Source organism: Diabrotica virgifera, chromosome 5 (genome assembly GCF_917563875.1).
Source record: "Diabrotica virgifera virgifera chromosome 5, PGI_DIABVI_V3a".
Taxonomy (NCBI): Eukaryota; Metazoa; Arthropoda; class Insecta; order Coleoptera; family Chrysomelidae; genus Diabrotica; species Diabrotica virgifera.
Window position 1 is genome coordinate 111,892,302 of NC_065447.1, and position 17,087 is coordinate 111,909,388.

Below are 17,087 nucleotides of genomic sequence, written 5' to 3' on the forward strand. Positions count from 1 at the left end.
GTTACATTGATGTCGCAATTACACAGGTCACAAATAGGGCGATTTGACTTGGAGATTAGGTAGCTGTGAGTAAGTCTGCTATGCCCTATGCGTAAACGATTTAGCTTCACAAACAGCTGGCGATTTAGGTCTATCTCACACCAAGGTTCAATTGAGGGCTTTATTGTGTGTAGAGATGATTGTGAAAGATTCCATTCGTTTTCCCATTTGTTTAACACTTTTTCTTTAAGGAATGGTTTGTAATCGGAAACAGGCACTAAGTTCACTAACACTGAAGACGCACTGTGTATTGCTTCTCTGGCATGGAAATCTGCTTTTTCGTTTCCTTGAAGTCCAATGTGTGATGGAACCCATATAAAGCTTACTTGCTGCATCGTGTTCTTCAGTAAATGTAATTGTTCTTTTATTAAAATACTTATAGGATTACTTGTATATAACTGTTCTATCGTATGTAATGCACTGAGAGAGTCGGTAATTATGACAGATTTTGGAATTTTTTGAGTACGAATGTGAATGAGGGCTTGCAGAATTGAATATAGTTCTCCAGAGTAAATACTGCAAGTGGAAGATAATTTAAATTGTAATATAGTGTTTGAATCTACAACTGCCGATCCCACACCATCAGCAGTCTTAGATGAATCTGTATAAATATAACAATGATCTGGGAAAGAAGCAAGTATGTTGAGAAAAGATTGATTAATTGTTGCATGGGGGGTATCAAGCTTATTGTATTTAGAAAGAGTTAGATCACATATTGCAGGAGGAAAGGTCCAGGGCGGAGAAGTAACTGTATTTGTCTGATTAAAAAATTTTGGGAATTGAATATTATTGAGAGAGAGAGATATTTTCTGATTCTCTCGTAAAAGGGGGGGTTAGTTCTTTTTTTATTTACATAAGTTTCTTTGAAACGTTCTGCAATAGTGTGGTGGAAAGTGGGATGCGATTCTATTGCACATATGGATGATGCGTAGACTAATGACAAGTACATTCTTCGGAAATTTAAAGGTGGTTCTCCGGTTAAACATTGTAAACTATTAATGGGGCTAGTACAGAATGCTCCTGTGGCTATTCTTAATGCTGTATTTTGTATGACTTCTAGTTGAGCAAGAAGTGTCTTCTTTGCAGATGAGTATACAATTGATCCATAATCGAGTTTGGATCGTACTAGAGATTTGTAAATAAGAATCAAACTTTTACAATCTGAACCCCAATTACGATTGCACAGTGTACGCATTAAATTGAGACCAGATTGACAGGATTGTTTAATGTGCATAATGTGGTACTTCCAAGATAGTTTTTTATCAAAGATCATTCCTAGAAATTTTAAGTGTTCCACATAAGTTAAGTTGTTTCCATATAACTGAAGATCTGGAGTTGTAGACTGCCGTTTTTTTGAAAATAAAATACATTTAGTTTTGGTTGTAGAGAATTGCAATCCTACAGCTTTCGACCAGTTTTCAAGGTGATTTAATGCACATTGTAAATTTTTCTGTATAGAAAGAATATTTTTTCCTCTCGAATATATGACTAAATCGTCAGCGTATAATCTCGCTTTAACAAGTTGTGGAAAGTTTTCTAAGATTTTGTTTATTGCTACTAAGAATAGTGTTGAACTAATAACAGATCCTTGAGGTGTTCCATTTGTTTGGTCTTTAGTGCTGGATAGTGTACCATTTATCTTAACCTTAAATTGTCTCTTACTAAGAAAATTTTGAATGAAATATAGCATGTTACCTTTGACGCCCCACTGACTTAGTGTGTTAAGAATGTCGTATCTCCAAGCCATGTCAAACGCTTTTGTTATATCGAAAAAAACCGCAAGACATTCCTGTCCAATTGCAAACGATTCATTTATCTCGGATTCTAGGTCAATTAAATTATCTATAGTGGATCTGTTCCTGCGAAAGCCGCTTTGTTCATTGATTATTAATTTATTATTTTCCAAAAACCACCTTAGTCTATTATTCACCATTTTTTCCAAGATTTTACACATTGTGTTGGTAAGCGAAATTGGCCTATAGGATTCGGGATCAGTTCGTGGTTTATTTGGTTTTAGTAATGGAACTATTATCGCCTGCGTCCATTTTGTGGGAAACTCATTATTAGTCCAAATTCTGTTGTATAGGTTAAGAAGATATTGCTTTCCATTATCTGGTAGATTTTGTAAGAAACTAACAGGAATATCGTCTGGTCCTGGCGCCGATTTTTTGCTGGTACTTAAAGAGTGATTAAGCTCTTCCATGGTAAATGCTATATTAAGAGGATTATCTTCAATGCAATTAAAATCTATTAATTTATTTTCCGAAATCATCTTGGTATTGATAAATTCTTTAGAAAAGTTGTTATTGCTGGAGTTCATTTTAAATTGTTTTGCTAATAAATCTGCTATTTCGTTATTAGATGTTACTATCTGTTTGTTATTGCATAGAAATGGAATCTTTTTATAGGTATTACTTCCAGATATTTTTCTAACTTTTTCCCATACGGTGCTTATAGGCATAGTGGAATTAATAGAGGACATAAATTCTTGCCAAGATTTTTTTCTATTCTTTTTAGATATTCTTTTTAGTTATATATCTAGCTTGAGCCCGTAACTTCTTATATTCTATAGTATTTTCAAGTGTTTTGTGACGTTTCAATTTGTTAAAGGATTTTTTATATTTCTTTATTATATCAGTACACTCTGCGTTCCACCATGGTAATGAATTTCTTTTATGTAGAGTTTGTGTTTTACCTATATGATTTTCACCGGCAAGATGGATTAATGATATAAACGAATTCAAAAGTTCATCTATATGATGATTTTCGGTGACTTCTTTTAAGCTATGGCAGTTCTGTTGAATATACTTTTTGAATAAATACCAATCGGCATTCTTTAGATTCCATTTTGGAATTGGGGTTGTATTAGTATCTTCATAATTACTGTTAAAAGAGACTTTAATAGGATAATGATCACTTCCAAATAAAAACGGAATTACATCCCATGAAAATTTTGCTGACAGTACAGGATCACATAATGACAGGTCGATAGCTGATGAAGTACCTGTATGAATATTATATCTTGTTGATTGTCCATCATTCAGTACGTTTAGGTTTTTTGAGGTAATTATGTTTTCTAAAATTTTGCCCTTGGAATTTATTCCAAGAGATCCCCATATTGGATTATGGCTGTTAAAATCACCAACGATTATTCTGGGAGTGGGAATCTGATCTAATACATCTGAAATATCTGCTTCTGTGATAGGTAAGTCAGGTGGAATATAAATATTACAGATATTCATTTTTTGTGGAAAGGACACTGATACTCCTATTACTTCTAAATTACTATTGATTACTAATGCTTCTGATTCATATTTTTTGTTAACATACGTAACAACTCCTCCACTAGCGATGTTTGCGTTGTCTCGGTTTTTATGGAAACAAGAATAATTCTTCATGTCATAACTATGATATCCTTTAAAGTTTGTTTCTTGTAAACATATTATTGATGGTGAGATTATTGAACATAAATGTTTAAGCATTTCTAAACGGGGATAAAACCCGTTAACATTCCATTGTAGTATCGGTTCGAAGATTTTAGTTTATTTCTGGAGCTGAATTTGTCGAACAATCACTATCTTGATAAGCGGGATCGTCTAGCATTTTTTCGATTTTGTTTATTAATTTAGTGCATTTGGTTTTCATGCTTTTTTCTGTAAAATATGGCTTAATTGTTGTTAACATGTAAATAAAGTTGGGTATATCCGTTGTGTATGTTTGTAATAAACTAATGGGATCAGTCGAGCTAGTATAATTTTCAAAAAAGTCAAGTGTTTGTTCATATGTTAAGTTAAAATTATTTGACGTATCGTGAAATACTGTTTTTGTTGGCATCATTATTTCCTGAATTGATCTGGTAGATTCAGTTTGCTTTTTTTGTTTCTTTTTGGTTTGTGTTGGTAATTTAAATTCTTTATTTAATTCTTCAGTGGGAGATGGAGTAGTATTAATTTCCGAAATTGTTCTCTTATTGGTCGTTGACTGATCCTTAGATATACAATTAGTTTCCATAATTAATACGGGGGGCATTAAATTAGTATCTGTTTGTTGGTTAAGTGAAGGTTCGGCATTAGAATTACTGACTGGATGATTTGGTTCCATTTCTAGGGGTGATGGAATAGACTTGGGGGATTCTTGTGGTTGTTGTTGTATTGGTTGTTGTTGTATTGGTTGTTGTTGTATTGGTTGTTGTTGTTGTATTGGTTGTTGTTGTATTGTTTGTTGTTGCATTGGTTGTTGTTGTATTGGTTGTTGTTGTATTGGTTGTTGCGGTTGGTGTTGGATATGAGAGGAATCGTTTTGTTGATTATGATTTGAACAATTTGCTGCAATGTGACCTGTGTTCTTACAGATAAAACATGAAGGTTTATCTAAACTTAAATATATGCGATACGAAGTTTGATCATATGTCATTAAGAAAGAAGAGGGAAGGTCTATATCTGCAAGTGGTTGAATATAAGTTTGTCTTCTAAAACTGAGGACGTGTTGAAATTCTGGAAGTTGACTACCGATTCTAAGGAAGGTTAAAGGTGACATTAATGTAAGACCGAATTTGGTTAACTCATTCTCTATTAGAATATGTGGAATAGAAGGACAAACACCCGATAGTAACAGTCTTTCGTTTGGAGTTATCAATTTTCGTGCTTTTAGATTTTCGCCTTTAATTGTTATTTCTGCTGGACCGGACATAAATGTTTCCACCAGGGATTCGCTGGAGAGATAAATACATATTCTGTTATTTGATAGCCTTGATGAAAATAAAATATTCCGTGGATGAACAACTTCACCAAGTGCTATTAAGTACTCTTCTATTTTAGTATCAGGTAGCGAATTAAATAAAATTGCTTGCAGCTTTGAAGGAAATTGAATTGAAGAAGCATTGTTAAGCACAGTTGAATATGAGGTTTTGTTTTGAGGTTGTTGATGATCTTCAGTCATGATTGTTGACAAATTAGTTAGGTCGGATCTGGTATCATTTGGTATACTCATTAGTAATTATGAACCAGTTTCAGAACCAGAACTAGTTCCGAGAACTGACCTTTCGGCCGTCACTTAACCTTACAAACGGTATGCTTTGTAATGTTTTGAATAAATAAATAATAAAAACTCACTGGTTTATTCCGTAAGGCAACTGCACTATATACTATTACTTTTTGCTTATTTTCAAGTTTATTTGGATATAAACTACTTGAAAAAAGATGATTTTTTGGGACTGAAATGTAAACACAGTTTGTGTTACCATGTTCAGGACCGGACCTCTAAGAAATAGTTTAATTTAACATTATGAATGTATTTTAATGCTAGATTAAAGTTTTCTAAATATTTGTTGATAGTACACACTTGCCTATCTTAAATCTTAATCTGGCGAAGTGTGTACTATTGTTACCGGGCAAATGTGTATTAATACACACTTTCCCCAATTACCATTATTACGTATGTATTTTAGTATATATAAACATCTTTGTTCCAGAAATTGATGCTTATCGTATAATGGGAAGGACATATATTAGAAAAACCAATAGAGCCTCATCATATTCAAAAGAGGATTTAAGACTGGCAATGGAAGAAGTCAATAGTGGAAGGAGTACGGCTATTCCGTTGGAGATGGAAATTCAATTAGTAGACTGCCTCACAACCATGGAAAAGTGGGGTTGGGGTTTAAGTCGGATGGAAGTCTTAAGCATCGTAGGTAATTATGTCGCACGCAATAAACTTAAAACTCCCTTTAAAAATGGTGTGCCCGGCGAAGACTGGTTCCTAGGATTTACAAAGCGGCATGGTTTATCTATTAAAAAAGCCCAGTCGGTTGAATTTTCCCGCAAAAAGTGTATGGACCCATTTATTATTGGCGAATATTTTCAGTTATTAGAGAAGTCTCTAAATGACTTAGATTTAAAAGATAAACCACAATTTATTTGGAATTTGGATGAATCAGGATTTTGTCTTGACCCTTCTAAGGTAAAAATTGTGGGAAAGAAGGGAACTGCTTCTTCCAGAACGACAGCAGGAGGTGGAAGAGATAATATAACCGTTCTAATGGCCGCAAATGCAGCAGGACATAAGGCGCCCCCATTAATAGTTTTTAAAGGTAAAAATATTTGGGATGGATGGGTTGCGCCTGAAGGAAAAGATTTTCGAGGAACTACATATGCCGCCACAGCTAACGGATGGATGGAATCTGAAATATTTTTGAACTATTTTAAGAAAAGCTTCTTGAATGAAATCAGTGATGTTAGACCTATCCTTGTAATATATGACGGTCATGTATCCCATGTAGATGAATGTCTAATAGAATGCGCATTGAAAAACAATGTAACAATACTAAAGCTCCCTCCACATTCTAGTCATTTGCTTCAACCACTCGATTTGAGTGTTTTTCGTTCGCTTAAATTACGATGGGATTCACAACTTGTCGAGTGGCAAAGGCATATAACCAGGGTCAACGAATTCCCAAAAAACATTTTAGTACGTTGATTGGAAAGATATGGTCTGCAGCAGATACTGAAATTATAATCAATGGGTTTAGAAAAGGCGGAATATATCCTTTTAATTCGAATGTTATCTCAACAGACCAATATGACCCGCTCTGGCGTTAAAGCGATGGGAAACATACAAAAAGAGCCCTAATATCCCTCGCTTAGAAGAAGAAAACAATGGACACATAGAGCAACCATCAGTTTCTGGCACTTCGAATGAGCATACTGTATCATTTCAAGAACTCTTATTAGACATGGTAAAACAACACCAACCTTTAGATCGAATAAAACCAAAGAGAAAAATTGCAACTGGTGCTGAAATAATAACAACTCCAGAGGTACTTAAGCGTCTACAAGAAAAAGAAACTAAGAAGCCCTCAAAGAAAAAAAAGTTTCTGTAATTGAGTCAGAAGAATCATCATCGGAAGAAGGGGAGAAGGAAGTAATATGTGAGGATTCTGATAATGACATTGAAGAAGAGCTTAGAGAGGAAGAAGACTTGAACAACTATTTGCATCAAATAAACAAAACACCAAAAAATGTGGATTGTAATAATTGGGTATTGGTGGTCTTTCCATCTAAAAAAACACTTAAACATTATATCGGCCAAATTGTCTCAGTAAATAAAGCAGATGATGAAGTGGAAATAAAGTTTACAAGAAAGGTGAGGTCCTTAGATATGTCTGCTTCCAATTCCTTTATTTGGGCAGACCCAGAGGAAAAAAGTTTTGTAGGAATTGATGAGATTGTACTGGTTCTTCCAGAGCCACTAGTGACCAAAAGAGGATTACACCGATTCAGCGTCACTTTTACTAATTATAATATTCAATAAGTTGTTTTTTTTACCTAGCATAGGCCATTTGTATTGAACTTTACTAAATTAAATGTTTGTAACTTTGACAGTTTCACGATTATTTAAAATATTTAAATAGCTAACGATAGAATGAACATTCTACTTTTACACACTTACCCAGATTCCATTTCTATTGATGCATGTCTAAAAAATAAATCGTAGACACACTTCCCCCATTTGAAGGGGAAAGTGTGTACTACGGACATAGTTTAAAAAAAATTAAAATATGGTGACGTCATTGCCGTGGAAAGTTATAAAATGAAGCAGTTGTGGGTAATACATATTAAAATATTATATTAAAATATTAGCTTCAAATCTTACTTGGTCTCAAAATCCGGGAGGTAACTATACTAACTTTTAATATTTTGCTACACACTTACCCCACCTGACCTTACGTACTTATGCGAACCTGTCGAAACTCGAAACCCGAAACTCGAAACTCGAACCCGAAACCTGTCGAAACTCCAGAAAAAGACCTGCCTTAGGCACCAGGTGCTCCGTGGGTGGGATCTGATGGCGTATTCACGTTCAGCAGCCCCAAAAACTTGTGAGTAATCAGTTTGCATTAATTTAGTACCGAGAGCTCTCGAATCTCCAAAGGTTGACGTGCCTTAGGCACCAGGTACTCCGATGTCTATTCTGATGGGTATCGTATTCGTGTTCAGCAACTCCAAAAACCTATGAGTAATTCGTTTGCATTAATGTAGTACCGAAGACCCTCGAAACTCCAGGAGCCCCTTTCATTGATCTTGGAAACCAGGTGCTCCGGAAGTCGGTTCTGGTGGCATATGCGTGTTTAGCGACCTCGAAAAACCCTCCAGTAATTCATTTGCATTAATTAAATGCTGAAAACCATCGAAACTCTATAAGATGACGTCCCTTGCAGTGTCCCTGGCCACCACGTGCTCCGGAGGTCAATTCTGATGGCATATTCGTGTTTAGCGATCCCAAAAACCCATGAGTAATCTTTATAAACCCTTTGAAACTCTAGACGATGACGTCCGTTGAAGGTCAAGGTCAAAGTAAAGGTCGCCATTGGACAGCCAGGAAGAAATCCTAGACTACTAGTACTTTTCTTTGATCCAAACTTCTACATGTTGGCAGATAACCAGTAACTCAGGGAATGGGAATACCCGGAAAATCTTATTATAATTTTCCGAGTTTGTGCCTCTATATCTTAAAAATTGTTCATACGATCGAGATGTGCCCATGAGAACTTTTTATCAGGATGCTTCAAAGATTATTTTTCCAAAGTATGAACTAAATCCACTGGGACCTAATTTCCATAAGGTTTGTGCGGGGTACTTTACCACCATTTCAATTAGAATATAAGATTTTGATGGCCGGTTTAGTTTGTTTTAGATATTAAATTTTATATATAAATAAAGTACTTAGTGGTAATTGGTCAATATAAATTTATTAAAAAAAATACTTCATTTCAGGTTTACTCTGATGTTATGCCAGGCTGTACATGCCACACCTCGAATGTTGTAAATGGGTTCCCAGCATTCTGGTTGGACATTACCTGATGAATCAGTAGCTTTCACCCATACTTCAATCTAAAACAAAAATATAATAAACTATTTTTTATTTATAATTCAGTTAAATTGTGTTTTTGACTAGGAAAGTTTTGGGGTAGTTCTGATTTCTTTCATTCTATATGTATTTTGGGGAGCTGAATCCAAATAGGTATGAGGTTTGCGGACAAAATTTCGTGATGCAACATTGAAAAAATCGCGAAAAAAGCGAAAAATTTCTGTTTTTTCACGTTATTTTGCTTAAATCTCAAAAACTATTAACTTTTAGTAAATGGTCTGGCAACAGAAATTAAAGTACCTACTCAAAATTTTCTACAAACATCACTATTTAGTTTTTTTTCAGATGACCCGTTTGGTCTGAAGTGCGAGTTGAAAATGGGTCATTTTCAGCGGTCTCTACAAAACCGACTTTTTAGTCGGGAGAAATGTTAAAAGCTTATTCGTCTATTAAAAAAAAGAAGGAATTGTTGTCAAGAAAATGAGTCGACATTAAATTTAGGAAAAAGACAAAAGCCTTTTTATTGAAAGCGTTACGAACGTCGCATAAAAACGACGCACGAGTCGTTTTTACGCGTACGAGTGCGAAATTTCTATAACGTACTAAAACTTGTTAATGGAGGATACCGCACACACAGACACGGAACTTGTCCCAAGACAAGTCACAAAGCCTCTACAACCCTCATCTGGCGCTGAGAAAATCCTAATGGACCATATAAATTTATTATTCCTACATGCGATGAGTGGTTGTGATACTAGGTCTGCATTGTTTAATCAGGGAAAACTGAAATTTCTTAAGTCCTGCAGATGAACACAGACTTGCAACCAACCATTAAGGCTTTCAAAGATCCTAATGCACATCAAGATGATATTGTCATAGTAGGAAACATGTTTCTCATAGCTCTGTTTGCATAAAAAAGAGACCAGTCTAAACGATTTGAGATACAGACAATACGTATCTTCATCATACAAAAATAAGACCAACATTGTCTCATTACCCCTACCGAAGCTGCTGCACGAGAACATTCACTGACAGTTTCCTATCAGGTGCAGCAGTGTTCACATCTGACGAGGAACAAAAAGATGCAAGTGAGTGGGAATGAAAAATACTACTAGTGATCTCGCACCAGTGGCAACCACTTTGGATCCTGCAACAAACTCAGTACTCCGGTATATTTCATGTAAATGTAAAAAGGGCTGCCGACGCAATTGTGGATGCAGGAAGTCGGGCTATGCTTGTATCCCAATTTGCATATCATGCAAAGGACTCTGTGACAACGTTGAGCCCCCGGAAGATAATACGTAGAAGACATAATACTGACATAGACGTGGAAGAGATTGAAGAAAGAGACAGAGATATGTAGCATCCCACAAGCTCTTTTGTAGTCATTCATCTCTTCTGGATATATTATGATCATAAGTCAGTATATCACAAACAGATGTCTAGTTTTTTTATATATTCAATTGACCCTTCGGTCGCCATTACAAAGTCTATAGGGTCGCCTGTGTATGCTCTGCGTGGGAAGTCCTGAATTATGTGTCTGATCGTCTGTCTTGCAGCGCCGCAGTCACAAGAAGGCGAGGGAAGTTTACCCCATCTGTAGAGGGAGTCGGCGCATCTTCCAATTGCCATTCTTTACTAGATTACGAATATGTGTGAAAAATGATTAATTATTTATATGGGAAATAAGCCACAATTAAAATGAAAAAAATAATTTTATTAACGTTTCGACGCCCAAATCGGGTGTATTAATATTTTGTATTTTGACAACGGCACCCGATTTGGGCGTCGAAACGTTAATAAAATTATTTTTTTCATTTTAATTGTGGCTTATTTCCCATATAAGTAATTAATCATAAAAATGCCACAAGGAAATAGCTTCAGAACAACATGTGTGAAAAATATCTTGACAAAATATTCAAAATTAAAGCCGCAATCTTGGAACATGTTTTCCGCGCTAATATTGCCTCTTAATAATTTAGCCGTTGAAAACCAGAGTGGCTAAGTCAAGCATTTTATTTTACGCGATATCTTCATATATTATTATTTTTCTGTAATATTCCGCCACTTCAAAATTCAAAATTCCGCCACCCAAAATTTTTGATTAAATTTGACAATTACCTATTTATAACTTTATTATTTGTGCTCTGATTTTCAAGATTCTTGCACCAGTTCGTATATACATGTATTGATATCGTTTGGTATTATTCCGATAACACAAATATTTTGCTTGCATGGCATTATACAGGGGTGAATGGAAGCGTTGTATTTTCTCCTAACTTTAAAAAATTCTGTGGAAAAATGGAAGAGCTGATTTTGTTTCATAGTCCTGTAATATTATCCCGGAGGCATCACTAAAATTTTATTTTTTGAATGATCCGAATATCTCTTTTTTTTTATAAGAGCTGTACCATTTTTTGTAAATAAAAACACTGATGAACTCATAAAATAGAGGTTGGATTGATAAGATTAGAATGGCTCGCATGCAGCCCAGATCTCAATCCTATTGATCATTTATGGGATGGATTAAAAAAAGCTATTCGCCGTCATTCTAGGCCTCCAGAAAATTTGGTACAGTTATGGCCCTGGTAGAGGAATATCGGGCTATTCCCCAGGCAAGGATAAAACATCTTGATTCAATGCCAACCAGATCGCGAGCAGTCGTTGCTGCAAGAGGTTCACATACTCTCTATTGAATTGTTTTGTTTTGTTGTTAATTTTAGCGCGTTTGATATTTTTAATTAAAAAAACCTTCAAAGCAGTGTTTTTATTTATAGCTCTTACAAGAAAAGAGATATTCGGATAATTCAAAAAACAAAACCTTAGCGATACCTCCAGCATAATATAAAAGGAGTATGGTGTATTCCACGAATATACGACTGTTTTGGATTAACGCGACAACGAATATTTTAGTGTGCAAAATAAGAAGTACGAAAGTATTTTCCTCTAATAATTACTACAATAAACAATAATATAATTTGCAATTTACTTTTGTTCTTCATATTTTGCACAGTAAAATATTCGTTGTCGCGATAATCCAAAAGGGTTTTATATTCGTGGAATGGGGTATTTGAAACAAAATGAGCCCTCCAATTTTTCCACAGAATTTTTTAAAGTTAGGAGAAAATGCAACGCTTTCATTCACCCCCGTATAATGCCATTTAAGCAAAATTTTTTGTTACTGGAGTAATAACAAACGACATCAAAACATGTATGTCGGTTCGCTAAACTCAGACAAAACTGGCTAGTGATTTTAGTAAGTAATTTTGCCAATTTGGTAAAATTGGCAAAAAATAATTACTAAATAATTAATAATTACTAAATAGTTAGTAATTTTGTCAATTTTGACAAAATTGACCAAAAACAAAAAAAATACCTATTAAAATTACTAGCCATTTGTGTCTGAGTTTAGCGAACCGACTATACCTACAAACTGATGCAAGAATCATGATAATCGGAGTACAAATAAGAAAGTTATAGCGTTATAGATTGTCAAACTTAATCAAGCATTTTGGGTGGCGGAATTTTGTGCCGGTGAGTGTATAATATTGAAATACAGTAGTAACTTCGTCTGTGAGTGGGTGGATGCACTAATATTTTTCAAATTTTTTAGCAAAATAGAACATTGTTAAACAGAATAAAATTCATGACGAAAACGTAAAATGAAATTCTTCACTAAAACCACTCTGGTTTTCAACGGCTCAATTTTATCCAGGACTAGTGTTATACATACCTTTTACCAAAAAAAATTAGTATAAAATTACGTACACATCTCTTTCCATCTGTAGGGACATCACATGACCAAAGAGCCCAAGTAAAATGATACGGAACAGGATCTGATCCCGTATGGACTAGTTTGGCTGGCATCCACGTTTTTCCTCTGTTATTACTAACTTCCACTCTAACAATTTTACACCCTCCTCCCGAGTATGCAAAACCTAAAGCAAAAATATTAATAGGGGAGTCATTGTAGATCGAAATCTGTTGAAATGTTTTGGAAAAAATCAAACAGGCTTATGTTTTTTTTAAACTTTTTTTGATAGTTTATATACAGGGTGTCCAGAAACTTTCCCCGACAAACGAAGACCGGAGACAATTTTACCCAATTCACCTAGTCCGAAAATGCTTCCTAAGGAAGCTAGATCTCTTTAAAGGTGGCGTCTTGGAATTAGTTTTTTTTTTAATACCTCCAGAACGCTTCTATTTAAAAAAAAGCTAAAAATCTAAAAATGCGAGCATTATCATAACGGAAACTTTGTTTATTTACGTATTTAAATCCATAATATGAAAATTGTTATTATGAAAAGTTGTTTAGAATTAAAATTTATGTTTTAATGTGCAATTATATCATTGTAATTTAAGTGTTGTGAACTTTGAAGGTGTGAAGACACCCTGCATATAGGGCAGTCAATGAGGATATTTGGCTCCGAATTCCATCCTACTAAATCGATTTACTTGATATTTTCACAGTGAGTAGGGAATATCTCAAGAAACAAAGTCTACCCTATGCCGATGTGCGCTTTTATCTTGGGGGTGGTTCCCACCCCTTCTCGGGGGTGAAAAATGTTTTGGTTAAAATAGCCACGGAAGAGGCTAGAGAACCTAATTTTAAGCAAAAACTGTTCTATAATTATTTTTTGAAAACTCAAAAAATACTTTTTGAGTTATTCGTGGTTGAAAATTGATCATTTTCATTGAAATATGACACCTTTTCGGACGGATTTTTGCGAATACCTTAAAAACTATGCATGTAACAAAAAAACTATAAAAACATTTCTGTAGGTTATAAAAAAACAAAGAGATTCGTTCCTTCATAAATCTTCTAGTTAAAATACAAAGAGGGATATGGTAGGTAAGAAGAGTTAATTTTTTTGCTGCATGCTCAAATCGGTGTATTCAACTTGAAATACCAGAGAAACTGTCGATTTTAGGTGTATAATGATACTAATAACTTTTGTAGTTCTTGAAAAGACCTTTAAAGTGAGCAATACTAAATGTCAATTACATTCAAACTAAGCGAGATATTCTGCAAAAAAGTTGATGACTAATGTATTTTAAGAAGAAATGAGAAGTTTATTTAAATATATACCCCTTATCCATATGAATTTAAATATATCGTTTTCCTTCTATAACACTTTTTATTATAGTGTTATTTCTATGTTCAAAAAGTTGGACTGGATTAAAATGAATAGTTTTTGAAAAAAATAAGATCAAATTATAGAGCGCATTTTTAAATTTTCGTAAAAATCTTCCTTTTCCTCCATGTAACTCGAAAAAGATAAGAGATACGAAAAAAGATGCCATACAAAAATGTAGGGCTTTTTCAGATAAAAATGTTTTATTTTTTTGTTACTGTATCTCTTATCATTTTCAAGTTACATGAAGAAAAAGGAAGATTTTTAAGAAAATTTAAAAATGCGCTCTATAATTTGAACTTTTTTTTTCAAAAACCATTCATTTTAAACCCGTCCAACTTTTTGAACGTAGAAATAACACTATAATAAAAGGTATGGTGGAAGGAAAACGATGCATTTACATTTTGCTAAATGGGGGTTAAAATTACATTCTCATTTTTTCTTAAAATACATTAGTTATCAATTTTGTTTGCAGCATAATTTAGCATCTCGCTTAGTTTAATGTAATGGACCTTTAATATAGCTCATTTTAAAGGTCTTTTCAAGCACTACAAAAATTATTGATAGCATTATACACCTAAAAAACAAACTATTTTCACCTACCTACCATATCTCTTTTTGTATTATAACTAGAAGATTCATGAAGGCAAGTGTCTCTTTGTTTTTTTTATAACCTAGAAAAATGTTTAATATAGTTTTTTTAGTTAGATGCATAGTTTTTAAGGTATTCGCAAAAAACCGTTTGAAAAGGTATTATGTTTCAATGAAAATGGCCAATTTTCAACAACGAATATCTCAAAAAGTATTGAGCTTTCAAAAAATATATATAAAACAGATTTTGCTTAGAATTAGCTTCTATAGCGATTTTCGTGGTTAATGTAACCGAAAAATTTTCCACCACCGAGAAGGGGTGGGAACCACTCCCAAGATAAAAGCACACATCGGCATAGGGTAGACTTTGAATAAGGAGATAAGTAGAGGCTAGGCCCAAAATTTCATTAAAATCCATGCAGTAGGATAGAATTCGGAGGTAATATCCTATTCTTGCTCCCATTGACTGGCGTAATATAATATATACACATAAATATAATGTACATAATACATATTATTGGGTAGACAGCTTAAATAAAATAATAATTCAAAATACCCAAATATTGTTAAAATTATTCAACTTCATTAATTACAAAAGTCACATAACAAGTACATTAGGGGAGGGTCTTGTACCTTGAAGCCAGTTTATTTCAAATGTGAAATGCAAAAATATGCTAATGATCAAAATTTTGATATCTCGTTTTCTTCCCAGCTATTTTCACTAACACATAATCTCCCTGTTTTAAAGCGCTGATGTGTTCCTCTGGCTGAAAAAACTCATTCAGATATCTCTGAACTATCTGAATTAGACGAATAAATGTCATCTTCATCAGACGTTTCTACTTCAGTAAAGTGATGCATGATGCATGATGCATTCAGCTTCAGCTTTCTTTTTAACACTCAATCAATTTCGTCCTCCGTAGTGTCGGTCAAAATTGGGCTTTTAGTTTTCTTATGATTGTTGACTTTTAAGGCACGTTTTTGTGATTTTGGATGAGTTTATGGTCGTATTTCTTCAGTACCCCAGGCTGTGGGTGAAAAAACGTGATCAAGAATTTTTGAAACCTATCAGGTGTTGTAAAGGACGATGGCAGGAATACTAAAATGTAACCAAAAATTTCAGGAGCTTTTTTATTTATGGCGTTTTTCATTTGTTAAATTTGCAATTTTTAATGGTTTTTAATTTTGCAGCTTAGGGTATTCATTTTAGAGAAAAACTTTTAAATAGAAAATTGTAGTGAATTAAAAAACCTACAATTTGAGCTATAATAAAATAACTTTTATTTATTTTTTAAGCCTTTAAAATAAAGATCTTTCAATACCAAACATAAAAAAAAATTATAGAGCCCGATTGGTAAACTTGTTGCTTAGATCAGCGGTTCTCAATCTGTGGTACATGTACCACTGGTGGTACATATCATTATTTGCGGTGGTACACAAAACACAAAAAAAAATTAAAATAGTAGTACTTAGTAAGTTTTGATAACTTAATCTAAAAATGTAGGTGGTACCAAAAATAATTATTAGAACTCTAGCTGGTATATTACTTAAAAAGTTTGAGAACCGCTGGCTTAGATAGTATAGCTTGTTTATCCCAAGGGGTCAAATGTCGAAGGCTATAATTTTTTGAAAAAAAAATCGTAGAGAGTTAGTCCAAGATCCATTCTCCTTCTAAAGACTTAAATTTTCATATTCTGATGTCAATAAAGGCGTAAAACATTTTTTAACCTCTTATTTCGGGTTTGAAAATAAGGGGGCAAATTTCGTTATAAACATTTAGAACTGAAGCAGCCCCTGTACATTCTGGGTTTCTAACTTGCAGATTATTGTTTCTGAAGTAAAATAAAGATTCAAAACAAAATAAAAATTTTCTACGACCAATTGAAGCCGAGATAATTGCTTTTGTTTTCTTAAATCGTAGTCGTAGTGACTTTATTTATAACAATTAAGAAATTATTTCACAGTCATCAACTAAAGAAAGACTTATATTATCTTAAAATAAAAATTATTTTAAACGAAAATTACATTTATTTATTAAACATGATTTTTAAAGTGTAGTGGAGATTTATTTTTCTGTACGAATGTGATTTATTGTATCGGTTGCCCTTAGTAACGGTTAGCAACTTATAGTACATTGAATCACGGTTTTTGCTCCAAATTTTAAAGCAGTGCTTGGATTGACTTGAAATTTAGCAAACACATAGATAACATATCAAAGAATACAAATTGTATTTGGCCTCTGTGTGCATTTGCCCTGGGAGTGACGTTCACCCCTTAGAAGGGATGAAAAAATATACGTTCAAAATAAGTTAGGAAATGGATTAAACGTTTAATTCTATACCCTATTCCACGAACATACGCCTGTTTTGGATTACTTCGACAACGAATATTTTACTGTGCAAAATAAGAAGAACGAAGGTAAATTGCAAATTACATTGTTGTTTATTGGAATAATTA

At 33.8% G+C, this 17,087-nt stretch overlaps 1 protein-coding gene across 4 annotated transcripts in view; it reads right to left on the minus strand.

Annotated features, from left to right (window-relative positions):
- Positions 1–8,766: 8,766 nt before the first annotated feature.
- LOC114332354 (sulfite oxidase-like) overlaps positions 8,767–17,087 on the minus strand; it is a 161,595-nt gene continuing 153,274 nt past the window's right edge. For 3 of the 4 annotated variants that reach the window (XM_050650231.1, XM_050650232.1, XM_050650234.1), the window contains 2 exons: positions 12,673–12,842; positions 8,767–8,927 (listed from right to left, as the gene is read on the minus strand). In XM_050650231.1, coding sequence (XP_050506188.1) covers positions 8,802–8,927; positions 12,673–12,842 — 296 coding nt within the window. In that variant the 3' untranslated portion in view covers positions 8,767–8,801. Of the gene's footprint in view, positions 8,928–12,637; positions 12,843–17,087 lie in introns of all 4 variants that reach the window. The other variant, XM_050650233.1, reaches the window with a different exon arrangement.